The sequence below is a fragment of the Choloepus didactylus genome, chromosome 10, assembly GCF_015220235.1.
Source record: "Choloepus didactylus isolate mChoDid1 chromosome 10, mChoDid1.pri, whole genome shotgun sequence".
In the NCBI taxonomy this organism is placed as follows: Eukaryota; Metazoa; Chordata; class Mammalia; order Pilosa; family Megalonychidae; genus Choloepus; species Choloepus didactylus.
This window is the reverse complement of record NC_051316.1, coordinates 86,862,211-86,880,572: the sequence shown is the minus strand read 5'-3', so window position 1 is coordinate 86,880,572 and position 18,362 is coordinate 86,862,211. Positions and strand designations below refer to the sequence as shown.

The 18,362-nt window shown below is 45.0% G+C and overlaps 1 protein-coding gene across 2 annotated transcripts in view; it reads left to right on the top strand.

Moving 5' to 3' along the window:
* The window catches only part of FBXO10 (F-box protein 10), a 66,790-nt gene that overhangs the window by 35,750 nt on the left and 12,678 nt on the right, over positions 1–18,362 (top strand). For both annotated transcript variants that reach the window (XM_037798513.1, XM_037798514.1), the window contains 4 exons: positions 2,667–3,500; positions 10,161–10,310; positions 12,236–12,372; positions 16,420–16,490. In XM_037798513.1, the coding sequence (XP_037654441.1) occupies positions 2,667–3,500; positions 10,161–10,310; positions 12,236–12,372; positions 16,420–16,490 (1,192 nt within the window). The remainder of the gene's footprint in view (positions 1–2,666; positions 3,501–10,160; positions 10,311–12,235; positions 12,373–16,419; positions 16,491–18,362) is intronic.

The window sequence follows — 18,362 nt, the reverse complement described above, 5'->3', positions numbered from 1 at the left end:
GGCCTTTTCAATTCTGGGCCCTTACTCCTGGGGGCTTGGCCCCCTTTCGGTGGGTTTGTAATCCCTGGTTTGTTGGAATGGAGGCTTTAGTAATTACTCCTATACGCACACACCTGGGGTCTGAACCAACTGAGAAATAGATACAGTTCAGTAGGGATCAAGATACCTCTTTTATACTTGGCAAAGCTAGATTAGAAAAATGAGCCTTGGACTTGAGCATAAAATTGCTTCATATTTCTTCCCTTCCAAACTGGCCCACCAGCCACAGGTGGAGCAGCTCTGTGGGCAAGGCAGGTTCTGGGAGCAGAGAACCCAGGGGAGCCGTGGCCAGAGGGCGAGCCAAAGAGAGGGGAGGCTGTGCAGGAACAGTGACCTTCAGTATGGAAACCCCGCCCTGGGTTTCAAGGAAAATCAGGCTTTTACCAGGATTAGTCACCCCTCAAGAGTGATTGGAGAGAGGATCAGGAAATATTCATGCAACATCACGCCTTCCAGAGCTGAGGTTGTGTTCAAAGAAAAGCATGTACTGAGGTATTGGTGGCTTCTGACATATCAGTCCAGAGCTTATACATTGCCTAGAAAATTATTATAATACCTGAATTATGTATCTAATCATAAAAAGTATACTGCCACCGTTACTACAAATGACAACTTGTCTCCCATATTTGTAATAATCATCACACCACCAGTCATTTATGATTCGCTTACTGTGTGCCAGGCATATGCTTTATAGCCTCCATCTCCCTCCAGCCCTAGGAGATGGATAGTGCCGTCTGATTTTATAGATGTAGGAACAGGCTCTACAAAATTAAGCAGCAAAGTTAGTGAGGATAGAGCCAGAATCCAAAGCCTATATTCATAATCTACATGACTTTTCGTCTGTGACCTCATTTGATCCCCAGAACAAACATTTGTGGTAGAAAGGGTAGATGAGGTATCCCCATGTTACATAGGGGAGATCTGAAGCTCAGAGATACTAAGTAACTTAAGTGGGTAATCAGTGAGGTTAGGACTCAAAATTCAGACCTTCTAATTCTAAGTTATTTTAATTACATCATGCTGGGTGCCCTGGAACTTAGAAACCTACTTTTTCATCCTTGAAAGTTGAGCTTCTTTTGGTTGGCCTGTGGACTCAGAAGTAGATTTTGTTTCTAGAAGGAGCACTCTCCTAGATCCTTCAGCTTTCAGAGCACATTTATTGTTAGAGAGACATGTTAGTTTCAGCCCTTACTTACTCCCATGAAGTATAACTGTAGATCCTCAAGGGATGGGGTCTGGCCTTAGACCTCTGTGTGTTTGGTGTTTGGCATATATTAGTGGTCAGACCATGATTGCATTTAATCAAAAATTATTAAAGAAATGAAAACTAGTGAGTCTTTGGAGAAAGCACTGGGGCCTGGGATGGCCTTGCTTGTGATTTCACAGCAGTATTCAGTGAGGTATAAGGAGAACCCTAGCAATGGCTCTGCATCTCCAGAGAGCTGGTGTTTATCTACAGAGAGGACCAAGTAAGAGAAAACAGACTTAAATTTCAGCAAGAAAAACTTAGGTTTGCCATAAAGAAGAACTTAGAGAGGGTAGGGGGAGTTAAGTTCTGGAACAGGCTATCAAGCGAGGTCACTGCTACAGAATTTTAAAAATTGTTCAAGGGGTATATATGTCTGGCTTATTAAATGGGATTATGAGACACTTCATCATTCTATGGTTCAAATATATCTGATGGTATTTGACATGAAAGCCAGAAACAGTCTTTTTTCAGGAGTATCGAGTGACTGGTTCTCACCAACCTTTGCTTTTCGGTCAGGCCCAGAGCCCTGAGGGACTCGGATGAGCTGTGCTCTGGGGTTTGGGGTTCTCCAGGTGTCAGGACAGTAGCTTCTGCTAGGGGCCAGTGTGATGGCATTTCGGTGGCCGTGGACTCTAGGCGTTCCTTGATCTGGGTGCTCAACTCAGTTCCCAATAGCAGTTTCTAAGCTCCAGCTGTGCCAGTCTCTTTCCAGGCTCTGTGGGCACAAGAGACACTGTCCTTCATGTAAGTTCCTCTCACAGGCAAATACTACAAGTACTCACGTGACTGCCATCCCAGACAGAAGGTGACAGGGACAAGGAAACAAGCAATGGGAATCTCAGAGGAAGAAGGAATTGCTGTGGCTGGTGGGAGGAGGTCAGGAAAACCTAACTTTTTAAGAAGTTGAATGCTAGGACTATTGGAGTGGGTAGATGTCCAGCCCACCCCCTTTATAGCTGAAACCAGATAACACCTGGAATCTGAGCCTCCCCAGAGGTAGAAAGGGATGGGATTTGCTTCGGTAATGGTTGCCTCCATGTCTCCCAGCCCCTATTCTCTGGGTCCCCAAGACCCTGTTTAAGTGAGCTGCCTACTTAGTCGCTCAGAATGTCCCTCACCTCCATACCAGATTTCTGAGGACTCTGCTTCTCATGTCCCTGACCCCAAATAATAATAGCTAACTTTTATTAAGTGCCAACTTCGTGCCCGGCACTGTGCTTTTTAACTAGTTAAGCCCCATGTTGTAGACACAGAAACTGGAGCTCAAGAGAGTGAAATCTTTTGTCCTGGGTAACTCTCCTTTGAGAGCAGCTAGAGTACTGACCAGCAAAACAAATCTCATCCCTATTATATCCATTTTCTCCTTTTCATTCTCCAGACAACATCAGGTCATGTCCAGTTTGACAACTGCAACTTTGAGAATGGGCACATCCAGGTCCATGGCCCGGGCACCTGCCAAGTAAAGTTTTGCACCTTCAGAAACACCCATATTTTCCTGCACAATGTGCCCCTGTGTGTCCTGGAAAACTGTGAATTTGTAGGCAGTGAAAACAACTCTGTGACTGTTGAGGGCCATCCGTCAGCAGAGAAGAACTGGGCCTACAAGTATCTGCTGGGGCTTATCAAGTCCTCACCCAGTTTGCTTCCCACAGAGGACTCTGGCTCTTTAATGTCTCTGGACCTCGAGAGCAGGGACCAGGCCTGGAGCCCAAGGACCTGTGACATTGTTATTGAGGGCAGCCAGAGCCCTACCAGCCCAGCCTCTAGCTCTCCAAAGCCAGGCTCCAAGGCTGGCTCCCAGGAGGCAGAGGTGGGCAGCGATGGCGAAAGGGTGGCCCAGACCCCAGACAGCAGCGATGGAGGCCTGAGTCCTAGCGGCGAGGAGGAGGATGAGGACCAGCTCACATACAGATTGTCCTACCAGGTACAGGGCCCACGCCCTGTCCTGGGGGGCTCCTTTCTGGGCCCGCCACTGCCAGGAGCGTCCATTCAGCTGCCCAGCTGCCTGGTGCTGAACTCCCTGCAGCAGGAGCTGCAGAAGGACAAGGAGGCCATGGCACTGGCTAGCTCTGTGCAGGGCTGCCTCATCCGCAAGTGCCTCTTCCAGGATGGGAAGGGAGGTGTCTTCGTCTGCTCCTACGGCCGAGCCAAGATGGAAGGAAACATCTTCCGGAACCTGACCTATGCAGTGCGATGTATACATAATAGCAAGGTGCTGTCATAGGGGCGTACTCTGCAAACCCGTGAGACTTTATTGGGTCACCAGGAGCATGATTTTTGATTGGTGAGAGGGCTCATGGGGCTCTATGCAGGAAGGGTTTGATGGAGCTATTTTTGCCTTTTTTTTTTAGTTCATCATCTTTTTTTTTTAAGCTTGCTAACACATACTTCCCTTCATGTCCATCATCTGATTTGGACAGGGCAGAAACTGTTCACATTTTACAGAAGAGGAAACAGAGGCCCAGTGAGGGAAGGTGACTTAGGGTCACACAGCAAGTTAAGGGCTCAACTGGGACTAGAACCCAAGTCTTCTGCCTCTTTTCACTATACTGTTTCTCAAACATGTCACCCAAGTCCTAGTAGATGGAACAAAAGCTTTGAATAAGGGAAATTCAGGGAAACACGATCACTGCATTCAATCCAGACTTGGGTGAGGTGTTTGGCAAGGCTTCGCAGAGAAAAGGATGTCACGACTGAGTAGGATGAGAAGAGGATGGCCAGAGAGAATGAGACGTGTGTGCTGAAAAGGGGGTCATGGAGTGCGGGCCTCCTAGGAACAGCATGTGTGAGGGCCTGGGTGAGAGCTTTGACACATTCAGGGGACAAGTGGACATTCAGTGAGGCTGATTTCCACCATGCTGGGGATGGAGGGAGGTGTGACAGGTAATGCTGGGGAATTAAACAGAAGCCCCCTTGCCCAGGGCTTGGAAAGCCCTGTTGAGATGTTTGGCCTTCGTGATAAGAGCCAGCCAGGCACTGAGGTGGGTGATCGGCATCCTGCATGTGCAGGCTCTTTGGGCACCGCAGAACAATCTTCAGATCCTGTAAATGGGTGATGATGGGAAAGGTTTCTAAAGGGAAAGACAGGGCCTTTCAGAAGAGGCGTGCCATATAGCTCCTAGGTTTGAGTCCCACCTCTACCCTAATGCATTGTGAACATTACCTTCCTGCTCTGTAAAATGGAAATAAGTGTTCGCACCTGACCTCTCTTGCTAGGAGGGTTTGTGAGAGTCCAGGGTAGTGATATTTGCCCAAGCACCTAGTGAGCTGAAGGGCATTGTGCAAATGGCACATGTAGGTCTTGCAGGTCTCAGAAGGCTTCGGGAGTGGTGAATAGTAATGGCATTTTTATTGTTTTAAACCCAGCCCACTTCCAAAAAGAATTTCAGTTGGCATATAAGACTGTACTATGAAAAGATAATAGTTAAATTAAAAGGGAAAGATAATAGGTTTGCTCTTGGGGCATCACAATGACAGGATCTGGTCCAAGCCTTGCAGGAGAATGTAGTGAGTTAGGGAAACAGACATAACATAGTTATTAAGATGTGGCTTTTGCAGCTGCCCCTTACTATATGTCCTTGGGACCGATGGTTCCACCAGTCTCCAAGGAGTGGTGAGGATCAACAGAGGTCATAGATAGAAAGTGCTTAGCAGTGTGCCTGCTACATAGTAAGTGCTCAATAAATGGTAACTTAAAAAAAAAGGCTATTACTAATCCAGTGAGAGGTGCTAGAGTAGAGGTGTGCATAACCATGGATGACATAGGAGCCCAGAAAAGAGAGCCCTGGACCCAGCCTCGAGGAACCTCCTGCCAAGCTGGAGTTGGCAAGGGGAAAGTGTGAGGCAAAGGAGGCAAGTGTGAAGGCCCAGAAGTAAAAGAGGACAGCAGCACATTCAGAGAGTTCTAAGAACCTCAGTATGGCCAGAATGTGAGGTGTGAGGATTAGGATGGCAAGCGGAGACGGAGTAGTCAGCAGGAGGTAAATCCCAAAAGCTGTAGAAGTCCTGCCAAAGAGATTAGTTTGCCTCAAGAGCAGTGGGAACTCGCTGAAAGATTTTAAGCAGAAGAGAATTGTGGTCAGAAGATCTGCATTCTAGAGCGCTCATTTGTGCAGCTTGGTAAAGAATGAATTGGAGGGGAGCCAAGGCTAGAGGCAAGGAGATGAGTGAGGGGCAGCTGATGCTTACAGTGGCTGAGAAGGAGAACATGGCATAGGAGAGTCTGAAGAGAGAAAGAAGGACCTGGGAAGGAAATAGTCAAGGATGTGAAGTCCAGGTTCCTGGCCTTGGGGTAATGGTAGGAACATGGGAGAAGGTCAGGGTGTGGGGAGAAAGACATTGAGTTCAATTCTGGGCACGTTGAGGTGGGAGCATCTGTGTGACATTTGGCTCCTTGGGTCTGGACTTCTGGAGCGAGTTTTGCCTTGACTGCAGACTTAGGAGCTGTGATTGTGTAGACTGTAGTTGGAGTCAGTATCAGCCACTGGGAGACAGAAAGTTGTAGGCCTTGGTCGTAGCCCTCTTGTACATCAGTTGCCTCCTTGGGACTTTGGCATGAATTGTGCAGCCAACAATTCCTAGTGAGTGTCTCTGGCAAGGACCTAAAAAACTTGTATTCAGAGCTTCGAACTGAAATAAGATCCATGGTGCCCTGAGTACCCAGCATTAGGAACAATTATATGCTAAGTAGCATTAATACAATGCTGTGGGTGGGAGTACAGGGCTTACCAAGCTAGTCCCTGTGCCGAGGAGCCCTGATCCAGTGGCCACAGGGTGCTCTCTCTGTTTCTGCCCCTGGAACCTCCCCAGGAGGGTGGAGGCTGGCAGCAGGAGCCTGGTTGCTGGAGCTTCTAAAAAGAAAAAGTATCGCTGATACAGAGGTGACATGACGTCTTCTCTAGCAGCTGGGGGAAACCCACTTGGGTGGGCTTTGTGCCCCGAGAAGATGCTGAGATGTGGGCAGCGACGGTGAAGGAGCAAAAGTGAGAGACCTGCCTATCAGGGAAAGGAGCAGTAGAGATGGACTCAGAATCCCAGATTGGCCTTGCCCACATCCAGGGCCCTTCTGGATCCGAGTTTACCTACCTCCTTCTACAGATGATAATAAGAGCCAACAACATTTATCATGCCTTGCCTTATCTAAAGCAGAGGACTGTACTAAGTATTTTATTCGTAATAACTCATTTCGTCCTCAGTAGCGCTATATGTAGGTATTATTTCCATTTTACAAGAGAGAAACTGAGTCCTAGACACATTAAGTAACTTGCCCAAGGTCACACAAATGGACATAATAGGAACTTCTATCCAAACCTAAGCAGTCTGTCTCCAGAACCCAGTCTGGCCCACCGGAGAGGGTGACCCCTGAAGCTACACTGAGCCACACCAGTTCTGAGAGCAGAACACTGTGGCCCAGACATGGGAGGAGACTGGCCCAAAGTCACATAGCAACTTCAAGTAGCTGGGACTTGAACTCGGCTCTCCTAACTCCTAGCTTAGTGTTCTTTCTAGGTGTCAAAGCTAACTGAACAAAGAGTGAAAAAGGTCTAATATTCCCATGACATTCAAATGCCAAACTGCACATCCTCTGGTGCCTGTGGAATCAGAATTCACTCACATTCCACTGTTTTCCCAGATGCAGTTATATCTGCCTTTTTATTACTTACTCCCCCATGTTTCTTATCAAAGCCATCAGCTCTCAGAACTGCAAATCTGTCTGGCCCTGAGCGGAACTTTCTTCATGAATGTTAATGATTCTGCCAAATTCTGTGTAAGTATATTGAGTCATTTGATAGTTCATGAAACAGGTTATAGCGTTCTATAAAGTTTGTATCTTTGAAAAAAATCAGGCAACTAATCTAATCATGTAAATATAAAATGTTTAGAACCATGAGATTGAGATTATTACACTGGTTTGGCAGTCAGCAGATTCGTCCTTCACACTCATCTGTTGACCATGTGTATGTGGAGAACCTACTGTGTGCTGGACACACTCCGAGGCGCAGGGATCTGAGTGAGAAAGTGAGGTGTTCTGGATCCCCGCCCTGGTCTGCCATTAATATGTCTGTGACCTTGAACAACTCACTTCCCCTCAGCCCCAGTTGCCTTGTTCGTAAAATGAGGGACACAAACTGGATCACAGATTTTCAAACAATTTTGCTTGCATATTCTCTAAAAGAATTTTGAAATACTACACATTCCATCACTCATTTTTAAGATGACATCTAAAATTTTCATCGTAAGTTTAAATAGCTGCAAAGGATATAATTTCTGGTATTTTTAAACATTGACATCTAAAAATAAAATGGTTATAGTCACCCTTTTAAAAGTATTCCTTGGAACTTAAATACAGTAGCAGTTTTCATTATTTTTACTGAGATATAATTCAAATGCCATAAAATTCCCCTTATTTTGAAGTGTACCTTTTGTATATTTACAAAAGTTGTGTAGCCATCACCACTGTCTAATTCCAGAACATTTTTATCACCCCTGAAAGAAACTGCATACCCATTAGCAATCACTCCCCAGTCCTACCACCCTGCCTCCCACCGCTGGTAACCACTGTTCTACTTTGTCTCTCTATGACTTTGCTTATTCTAAGTATTTCATATAAGAGAAATCATACAATATTTGTCCTTTTGTGTCTGGTTTATTTCACTCAACATGCTGTCTTCAAGATTCATTCATGTTGTAGCATGAATCAGCACTTCACTTCTTTTTATGGCTGAATAATATTACATTGTATGGATAGAACACACTTTATCCATTCAGTATTTGTGTTGTTTCACTTTGAGGCTATTATGAATAATGCTGCAGTGAACATTTGTATACAGGTTTTTGTGTGGACATGTTTTCATATCTCTGGGATAGATACTTAGGAGTGTCATATGGTAACTCTATGTTTAACTTTCTGTGAAGAACTGCCCAACAGTTTTTCAAAGCAGATGTACCATTTTACATTCCCATCAGCAGTGTTTGAGGGTTCCAGTTTCTTCACATCCTCACCCCACTTGTTATTGTGTGTCTTTTTTTATTGTAGCTCTTCTAGTGGGTATGATGTGGTCATAGCAATTTTTTTAACTTATTATTTTGAAATAATTACAAATCTACAGAAATGGTGCAAGAATACTATGAAGAACTTCCATACACCTTTCACCCAGATTCTTCTATTGTTAATATTCTACATTTGCATTTTCTCTCTATAGATGATTTATATTTTTCTGAACCATTTTGAGTGTAAGTTGCAGACATGACATCCTATTATACCTTGATTCTTTAGTGTTTTATTTCCTAAAAACAAAGGAAATCTCATAAGTAAAAATTCTTAAATAAAATCAGTACATTGATACAATACTATTATATCTATTTCAGAGATCCCATTCACATTTTGCCAGTTGTCCCAATGATGCCTTTTATAGGTCCAGGATCACCCATTGCATTTATTTGTTATGTCTCCTTAGTGTCCTTTAATCTGGAACAGTTCCTCAGTCCTGTCATATCTTTCATGACCTTAACATAATTTGAGGCATAAAGGCCAGTTACTTGCAGAATGTCTCTTGATTTGGGTTTGTCTAATGTTTCATCATGATTAAATTGATATTCTATATTTTGAGCAGGAATATCACAGAAGTGACGCTGTGTTCTTTTTAGTGTGTTGTATCAGGAGGCATATGATGTTGATTTGTCCTTTTCTACTGGAGATGTTAACAATCACTTGGTTAAGATGGTATCTTCCACATTTCTCCACTGAAAATTTAATAAGAATTTTGTGGAAAGACACTTTGAGACTATGTAAATGTTCCTGTTCCTTGCCAATCTTTTACCCCCTGGTTTTAATGCCTCTGTTGGATAGTCTGGCCTGAAATCAATTATTACTATATTGGTTGCCAAATGGTGATTTTCTAATTCCTTCATTCTTTCTACATTTCTTAATTGGCATTCTATGGTAAGGTAAAGATTTCCCTTCTCCCCTCCCTTACCACATATGTGTGTATTTACTGAAATCAGTATCAACTAAGGGATTCCTGTTTTACTCAATGGATTATAATCCATTACTAACATTATTTTGATGCTCAAATTGTCCAGATTTATCCAATCAGAGCCCCATCACACTGGTTCCTGTGACTTTTGATTTGTCCCTATTATTATTTCAGCACTTCTTTAGTTTCTAGAACAATATAGTGTTCTAGGCGCATTTATACCTCCTGTGCCCCAATCCTGGAATCAGTTGTTTCTCCAATGAGCCGTGGGTCCTTTTACCGGAGAATTTATTTAGAAATCAAGATCCAGTGCTAGGTGTCAAGTGCCAGTGTTCCCTAGGTCCTCTGAGCAGTTAGAACTAGGAAGTGGGAGAGGAGAACCTGCATGGTCCCTTAACCGTGGGTGCTCTCACAGGCAGGTGAATTTTAGGAAAGAACATGTACCAAAGTGGCGGATCTGGAAATTGATTCCATTAAATTAGCTGTGACCTTGACTCATGGCAAAACCTTCATATAACTCAGTGTGTATACAGTTTGAAGGCCGCCAAATCCCATCTTCTCTCAAGGTCTTTTCCATCCCATCATCAGTTTCTCTGCTTGCAAGTTCTGAAAATGGAATATAGGGCCACGCTTTGACCCAGATTGTATTAAATAACCAACATGAGGTTCATAAAGAGCCTGCAGGGCAAAATCAGAGAGGGCATGGGAGATGGCACCGTCTCTAGGCGCGCACCAGTGGGGGAGTGAGTGTGCTGGCGTTGTGGCACTCCTCTTGACCACATTTTGAACAGCATGGACCAGATGGTAAGGGAAGGAAAAGACTCAGGTGTTCCTCTGAGCGGGTTTAGAAAATCTTTGCAGCAGGAGAAATAAAGGCCTTTCTCTTTTCTGCTTAGATCATCATGCTCAGGAATGACATTTACCGCTGCAGAGCATCTGGCATCTTCCTCCGTTTGGAGGGCGGAGGCCTGATCGCCGGCAACAACATTTACCACAACGCAGAGGCTGGCGTGGATATCCGGAAAAAGTCCAACCCACTGATACTGGTACTTTTCTCTGCCTTTGCTGCATTCCCTTTTCAGAGTGGCTCTTGGTTTTCAGAAACTTTTTCTGAGACTATTTAAATAAATGTTGCTGTCTTGAAGTTACATGGCTTCCTGTTTGCTAGTGGTTCCTGTTCTTTATGTGTCTTGTGATTCTGTGTCTCTTTCTCTAACTAATAGTAGTGGCTTTCGATAAGTCCCTTCCCTGCAGTCTCCCCATTAATGAGGAAGAAGACCAGATAGGGAAATTTCACAGGGCCCTTCCTTAGCCCTGATATGCTGCGGTTGGGCTTCAGTTTGGTAAGAATAAATAAATGATGACTGCCCTTGGATTAAAAAAAAAAATTATACGAAGTTCAATATTTTCTACAAAAATAATATTTAGGATATTTAATTCTGTCTGAAGATTGTTTCATAGTATTATAAGACCATAGTGAGTTTGAATTTACACTAGTTTGAAAGTCACTTAAAATCCTAGAATTTTGGTAACAGGAGGGACCAGCTCCCTTTCCACTCTGGCCTTCCCTAAGAAACAGATTTCCCAGGCACTGGGAAACATGAGGGAAATTTTAGGGACCTACAAAAATAATAATAATGATAGCCACCCTTATGTATAGCACTTACAGATTATGCCATATTCTCTTCTAAGCACTTTGGAAAAACTAATCCTCATTTAATCTATACACAGCCCTGTGAGGTATAATTATTGCTGTCTCCATTTTATAGGTCAAGAAACTGAGGTACTAAAAATCTTGCCCCAAATTATACAGCTAGTGGCAGAGCTGGGATTTGAATCCAGGCTGAGACGAAGGTCAATATAATTAACCCATCATACCTAAACTATCCTTGCAAATGTAGAGAGAGGAAGTTCCTGACTGTATTTAAAAAGACACTCCTGGCCAGTTTCCTCTGCCAACCCCCTTCCCCTCGCTGTGCTTCTGCCATGCAGCTGGTATCTGATGAATGGCCTTGGCTTAGGAAAGTGGCTGTTGCCATAGTTGCCAAAGCGATGAGAGGAGTTTGTCCTCCTGTGGGCAGAGAAGCAGAGGCCAGAGTGGGGAAGGGGGTGTTAGGCTTCAGTCCCGGTTTTCCGAGAGGGTGCGGGATGGAAATGCCATTGCTTGTGCCTCTCTCTCCGAGTTCCTCAGCCCTAGGAGGGACTTCCAGGAGGCAAGTCTGCTAAACTCTTCAGGAGAAAATCTGGAAAGTGAGTAAGAACTGGAAATTGGATTTAGGCTATAAATTAACAGTGAAATAATTTTATTGTAATCTAAAAAGTGTAACAACTGTAAAAGCCACTGAAGTGGGAGACAGAAAAACTAGATTTCTGATCTGGCTCTGCCCTGAGTGTACTTCTCCATTTGTACAAAGAGGTGTTAGAAATGAGTAAGCTCTCAGGGTTCTTGTAGCTTGTACACCTTCTATGTCCTTAGAAGCTCCCCAGAGCCTGCATTTTTACAGGCCCTCCCCTGAATGAGGACAGAGGGCTAGAACTTCTCGCTCTTCTCTGAACTTGGCACCCTTCGGATTGTACTTGGCCAGTGTTCTTTTGTACTGGGGTGCTGGCCTTCCCTAAGAGGTGGGCTCCCTGGACCCTGGAGGTATGGCTCTGGCCAGATGAATGTGTATTTGGGGCACTTTTTAGAGGCTCAGAAACTTTGAGTAGCCTGCCTCAATGATGGACAACAAGAGCCCTCAGCGGTAACCGAGTGAAGACTCCTATGTTCACGTTCTCCCTTCTATGTGTCGATGTGTGCACCTCTGCAGGAAGGGCAAGGCAGCAGCATGGTCCACGCACACTGTCATGAGGTTGGGATCTTCCAGTGGGGCTATTTCCCCACTCAGCCCAGTTGCGTGGGAGAGGTTAGTGCTCTGCTGCTTGCCAGCATGACTGACCCACCTTCTGTGGTGTTTCATTTTCCTTGCAGTGTAACCAGATCCACCATGGCCTTCGCTCTGGCATTGTCGTCCTCGGCAACGGGAAAGGCATCATCCGGAACAATCAAATCTTTTCAAATAAGGAGGCTGGCATTTACATCCTGTACCACGGAAATCCAGTTGTGAGGTATGTGCCGCCGTGCCCAGACCATCTCGCTTTCCATGGCTTCTTCTTGACTCTCTCGTCTCTTCATTTCCCTTCTCCCTGTCTTTCCTCCATTTGAAAACACTTTTGTTTATGAAAACAACCAGACAGACACAGCAAAGACAAGACTCATCTGTATTCCCACCATAATAACACAACCACTTTCATGTTGCATCTATAAAGCAAACATTACCGAGCACTCATAACAAGGGAGAACAAAGGTAAACAAGGGCATTCCCTGCTCCCGAGGGGCTTAACCTAGGAGGATGGACATGCACGGAATTAACTCTTAAGATAGAGGTGGCGTTAGAGATTTCTTTCACCCGACAACTCTGGTCAGTCGTGGTACCTGCAGCGCCACGTTAAGTTCCTGAGGCTACATCTGGCCACAGCATGATGACATGCCATGATCTGTTAGTGATGTCTGCCACAGGTGGGAAAGGACACTGGCAGTACTGGGACCCTGTATCTACCATCTTGGCTACAGTTGGGGGCAGACTGTGATAAACGCAATCAAATGGTACTGAGAGAAGGAGAGAGGGAGAGCATCCTTCTGACCAAGAGGCTGTGGGAAGGCCTCATTTAGGAGGTGACGTTTGAGATGGACCTTGAAACCTGCGTAGAACCTGGACTCTTGTAGAGAAGGGGGCGGGCGTTCCTAGAAAGGAAACTGCATGGGCAAAGGCAGCAGAGCACGGCAGATTCAGGGCAGACTCAGTGGCTTGTGGAAATTCTGACACCAGCTCTGACACTGGAATAAAACACCTAAAATTGGGACTGTCCCAGAAAATCGTGGGCCCTGTGGTCACTGCAGTATGACCTTTTATATCCCTGTGGCAGTCCATCTCTGCCCTGCAGCATCGTGGAAGAAATGCTGGGAGGGAAGGCTTGAGCCAGATGAGGACGGACTCATATAAACCAGGCTGAGGAAGGTGGAGTTTATTCTTTGTAGCTAGTGGGGGGATCATTGAAGGTTTTTGAGCCAAAGACACACACAGTTATGTGTGTGCTTTAAGGAAATAGCTGACATTAATGTGTAGCAGCTGTATTCTGGGATATCTTTTCCCTGTATTATTCCATATGTACTTCTCCATGTTGTTGAATGGCCTTTATATTTATCACTTTGGAAAGTTTCAGAACATTCCTTTTTTATATATATATTCCATCATTTTTAAGCCAGTTCTATTGCTGTTAGGCATCTACTTTTTAACTGGTATAGACAGCTTACTATAAACATTTATGGTTGTAAAGCTCTTTTTCCTTCTTTTGCATTAGTGCTGTAAGAAGAGTATGAGTCTGTGTGTGTGTGTGTGTGTGTGTGTGTGTGTGTGTGTGTGTGTTATTTATTTAAGACACATTTCAGCGCTTACTCTATGTAAGGAGACAGGGATATAAAAAGTACGTAAGAACAGTCCCCGCTGTGTGACGTTTATAATTGCATCCTGAAAATAGACACATACACAGATCACCAGAGGCACTAAGACAAGTACTTTACTGGCTCTTCATGCCAAGGGCCAAAGGAGCTCAGCTATGGATGGGTTCAACGGAGCACATCAGGGAAGGGCATATGGGGAGATGACATTTGAATTGTGCTTGAAGGGTAAATAGGAATTTATTACCAGAGAAAAGGATTCTGGGCCAAGAAGCAGTGAGTTTCAGGGGATGTCTGGGAAAATTGTGAGATATGTGGTGTGTCTGGCATGAGATGCCCTAGGAGATAGAGTAGAAGATCAGCCTAGAAAGGGAGGTTAGTTCTGGACCATGAAGGACCATGAATGCCAAGTGTATTAAGCAAAATAATGGTTCTCCAAGGATGTCCACAGCCTAATCCCTGGAACTTGTGAATATGTTGCATCATATAGCAAAAGGGCCTTTGCACATGTGTTTGAGATTCGAGATGGAGAGATTATCCTGGATTATCTGCATGGGCCCATTGTAATCACAATGTAATCACCATCCTCTAACAGAATGGTCAGAGTCAGAGAGAAGGAAACGTAATGATGGAAGCAGAGGTCAGAGTGACGAGGCTACAGGCCAAGGAATGTGGGCAACCTCTAGGAGCTGAGAAAGTCAAGGGATAGATTCTCCCCCAGAAACTCTCGAAGGAATGCAGATCTGCTGATACCCTGATTTTAACCCTGTATGACCCATTTCAGACCCCTGACCTCCAGAATGGAAGATAATAAATTTCTGTTGTTTTAAGTCTATACGTTTTTGGTAATTTGTTACAGTAGCAATAGAAAACTAATACACCAAGCTAAGAAATTTGGACTTTACCTTATAGGTGCTAGGGAACCATTAAAGGGCTTTGAGCAAGGAATATCCTAATCGATCAGTGTCTGGGGTTTTTAAACCATAGTTGCCTTGAGAGACTGTGTTGCGCTGTTTCCCTTTATGTTTCTTTGTGATGGGAGGTAGGGATCTGGGGGAGGGTACAGAATGGATTTGAGATCCCTGGATTGGCCTGGATGAGGTAAACCGTAGCATATTTTTTTAGCCAGTGAGAGTTGTATAACCTTTTGTGTTTCTCTTTTTACCGTGGTTGCCAGGAAGTGTGGGCCTAAAGCTTTGCTCATCCATAAAAAACACCCCTTCCTTGGTTCTTGGTGCAGCAGTGTGTCCCCTTCTAAAGGATTTGATCACTCTTTATCTTCATTCTGCGTGACCTGAGCACACACACATACATGTTGCTCCAAATGGCCATGGATCCTTTCTGGAGACAAGTGAGGTTTGTATTAAAAAGGTGCCATCCACACCATTGCTGCCTGTGGCCCAGCTGTTGGAGATCTGGATGGAGCATGCCCTAGCCCAGAGACTGCTCCGACTGAATTCCGGAAACCCACAGTAACCACCAGCTGACTGAATTGTAACCAGAACAAAGCGGCCTCTTCACATCTGTCTGAGGGAAACAATAGGAGCATTTTTTTAACAAATAAATAAGCCATTTGGACCCTGCCCTAGGAGGTGGGAAACTTAATCATCAGTCCCTAATTATTGATGTTCTAAGAGGTTCCAGGCCCTGTGTTAGGCTTGGAAGGGCCCAGATGAATATCAGGACCTACATCTGCAGATACATTACATGAGGGGCAAGTGGGAGGTCTCTCTCTGAGAGAAGGAAGATGCCCTTCCACTAGGGAAGGAGAACACAGCCTGCCTATCAGTAAAATAACAGCAAACGTGCCCTCCAGAGATGACCCCATTCTGCTAACATCTTGGTGTAACGGGCTGTTTTTATAAGGAGTGAAAGCAAAGTGGAGAGACTGGAAAGAGATGCATGTCCTTGAACATGCTTGCAAGGCCTTTACATGGCAGGAAGAGTTGTGTGTATGTGTGCGTGTGTGTGCACTTCTCCGAGCAGGAACATGTTTTCATATGTTTTCCATTTGTGGCTAACCCAGCTCCTGAAGTTTCACACACATGGTGTCACTTTGAAACAAGGAAAATGGTTGTATTTAAGTGGTGTGTGTTTTCATTTAATTCTCCTTCTCATGTTCTTGAAACTCCCTTTTCAGATCTTTTAAGGCATGTCATTATTTTATGTTGTTATTCATTGGATAGGCGATGAAGTTGAAAATAAAGAGTTGCTGTTGGATGCAAGCAGAAGATTGTCAGCTCGTTGCAGGCAGTTGTGTCTAATTCAGGATGTGGACACAGATCACTTCTAAGCAAGGTTAAAATGACCTCCTAGGAATTCTTAATACCACCAAGACTTAAGTACTTTACCTGTGACCTGTGTACCCTAACGACATCTGTTTAGAATGTTGTTTACATGTGGATGACATTGAGAGAGGCCACAGAGAAGTGCATATCATTGTGCTCATAAGGCATAGTTACAGGTTTAATTATGGTCACCTTGTCTCAGTGATAACAAAAGATCTCTAAATGTCTGGCTTGTAGGACTTCAGAGAGTACTTTACGCCTCGAGCCACAGGGGAAGCCCACAGGAGAAGGCATTGCTTTGGGCATCATCTTTGAAGCCTGGTGTTGGGGCCTTGGTCTCACCTCTGTCTTGTTCTCCTTCTATTTTAGTGGGAACCATATTTTCAAGGGCCGTGCTGCCGGCATCGCAGTGAACGAGAACGGCAAGGGCCTCATCACAGGTATGGGATAGAAAGCACCTGGAGCTGGGGCCAGCCAGGGCACGGGTAGAGAGGCCTCAGGCCTTAAATACACCCCCGGCTTCATCCTCACCAGCCGGAGGACCAAACACCCCTCCTTTACCTCGCCAGACCGTGGCCTGCTCTGAATAGTGGGCAAGTGCCAGGATCCCAGCTCTCGCACTGGCCTGGTGTGGAGGGGGCTTCTGCTCCTCGCCAGGCCCAGTGCTCAAGTAACTTTCAGAACACATTTATGCCAAACAAACTGTCTGAATCCCTCCTCTCAGCTTTCCCTGGAGCTTCTGCCTGCTCCAGAAATCCACCCCCACTCTCCCTCTGCCTCCCCATCTCCTGCGTATGCTTCAAGTCTCAGCTTTAATGTCACTTCCTCCAGGGAGCCTCCCCTGACCTCCCCGTTATACACATATACACTCATTCTTCCCTGCCCTATTTGGGCAGTTTACTTAATTTCTTAGTGATTTGTTTAACATCAGTCTTCTGCGCCACGAGGCAGTAAATTCCATAAGGCAAGTATCTTTTCTGTCTGGCACCTCAGTATGGCCTCAGCACAGGGCACTGCCGCACCGAGCATGATCCCACCTTCATTCATTCATCAAACATGTACCGAGCACCCACTGTGTACAGTGTTCCGGGAGCTGGGGATACAGCAGTGAACAAAGCAGACACCATCCCTGCTCTCAGGAACTGACATTTTAGGCAGGGGAGACAAATAAATAAATAAAAACATGCATAATACCTACACAAGCATGAAAAAATCACATCTAGGGGTGATAAGTGCTCTAAAGATATATACTTTTTAATTTCCTCCAAGGTCTCTTTCTTTTTTTATTTTTATTTTTTTAATTTTTACAAACGAACACTCCCCCTCCCGCCTCCCCCCATCTCTCCCTCTCCTCCTCCAATAACTCTCATCTGCTTTCTGTCTCTATAAATTTGCTTATTTCTGGTCTCTTACAAGTGGTGTCATGTAAGTTTTGTCTTTATGTGTCTTGCTTGTTTCACTGAGCATATTTTCACGTTTCTTTCTTATTGCAGTAGGTCGCATAACTTCATTTTTTCTTATGGCAGAATAATATTCCACAGTATAATAATATTGTGTATACGTACCACATTTTGTTTATTCATTTGTTGGTGGACTCTTGGGTTTTTTCCACCTTTTCATTATTGTGAATAATTCTGTTGTAAACATTGATGTACAAGAATCTGTTTGTGACTCTGTTTTCCCTCTAAGGATAATTAATTAAAATAAGGTGACAGAGGAACTGCACAGGTGTTTAAGATTGGGTGGTCAGGGCAGGCCTCTCTGAGAAGGTGGCATGGATGCCGGAACTTGAATGATGGGCAGGGGCCTGGGAAAAGAACCTTCCATGCAGAACCAGCTGTGGGAACAGACTTGACATGCCTGGGGAGTGGCGAGGGCCCTCGGGAGGACTGGAGAGTGGTGAGCCAGGGGTGGGTGGTATGAGATGCGGCCACAGCGGCAGTCAGGGGCCAGTCACCCAGGCCTTTTATGAGCCAATGCACCTCGTCCCAGAAGGCCAAGAGTCTGTCCTGCCACAGTGCAGGGGGCAGCAATGTCCCAGGACCACCCTTTCTGACTCGTGAGGTGGTGGCTCCCAGGGTTAAATGAAAGGAAATTCTGTATGGTCAGAATGCAGAGTTGAGGCTGAGAAGGACACCCCGGTCTTGTGATGAAATGGTCAATTCTGCCGTGAGCCCTCCCTGAACAGACGTCACAACAAACATCCCCTATCTTCCTTGGTCCAGGGACCCTAAAGCCAGTTTATTCCTAATCATCGGTCCTTGAGGCCATTGGTACCCTGGGTACTGGGGATATAGGAGTGTACCAAGGCG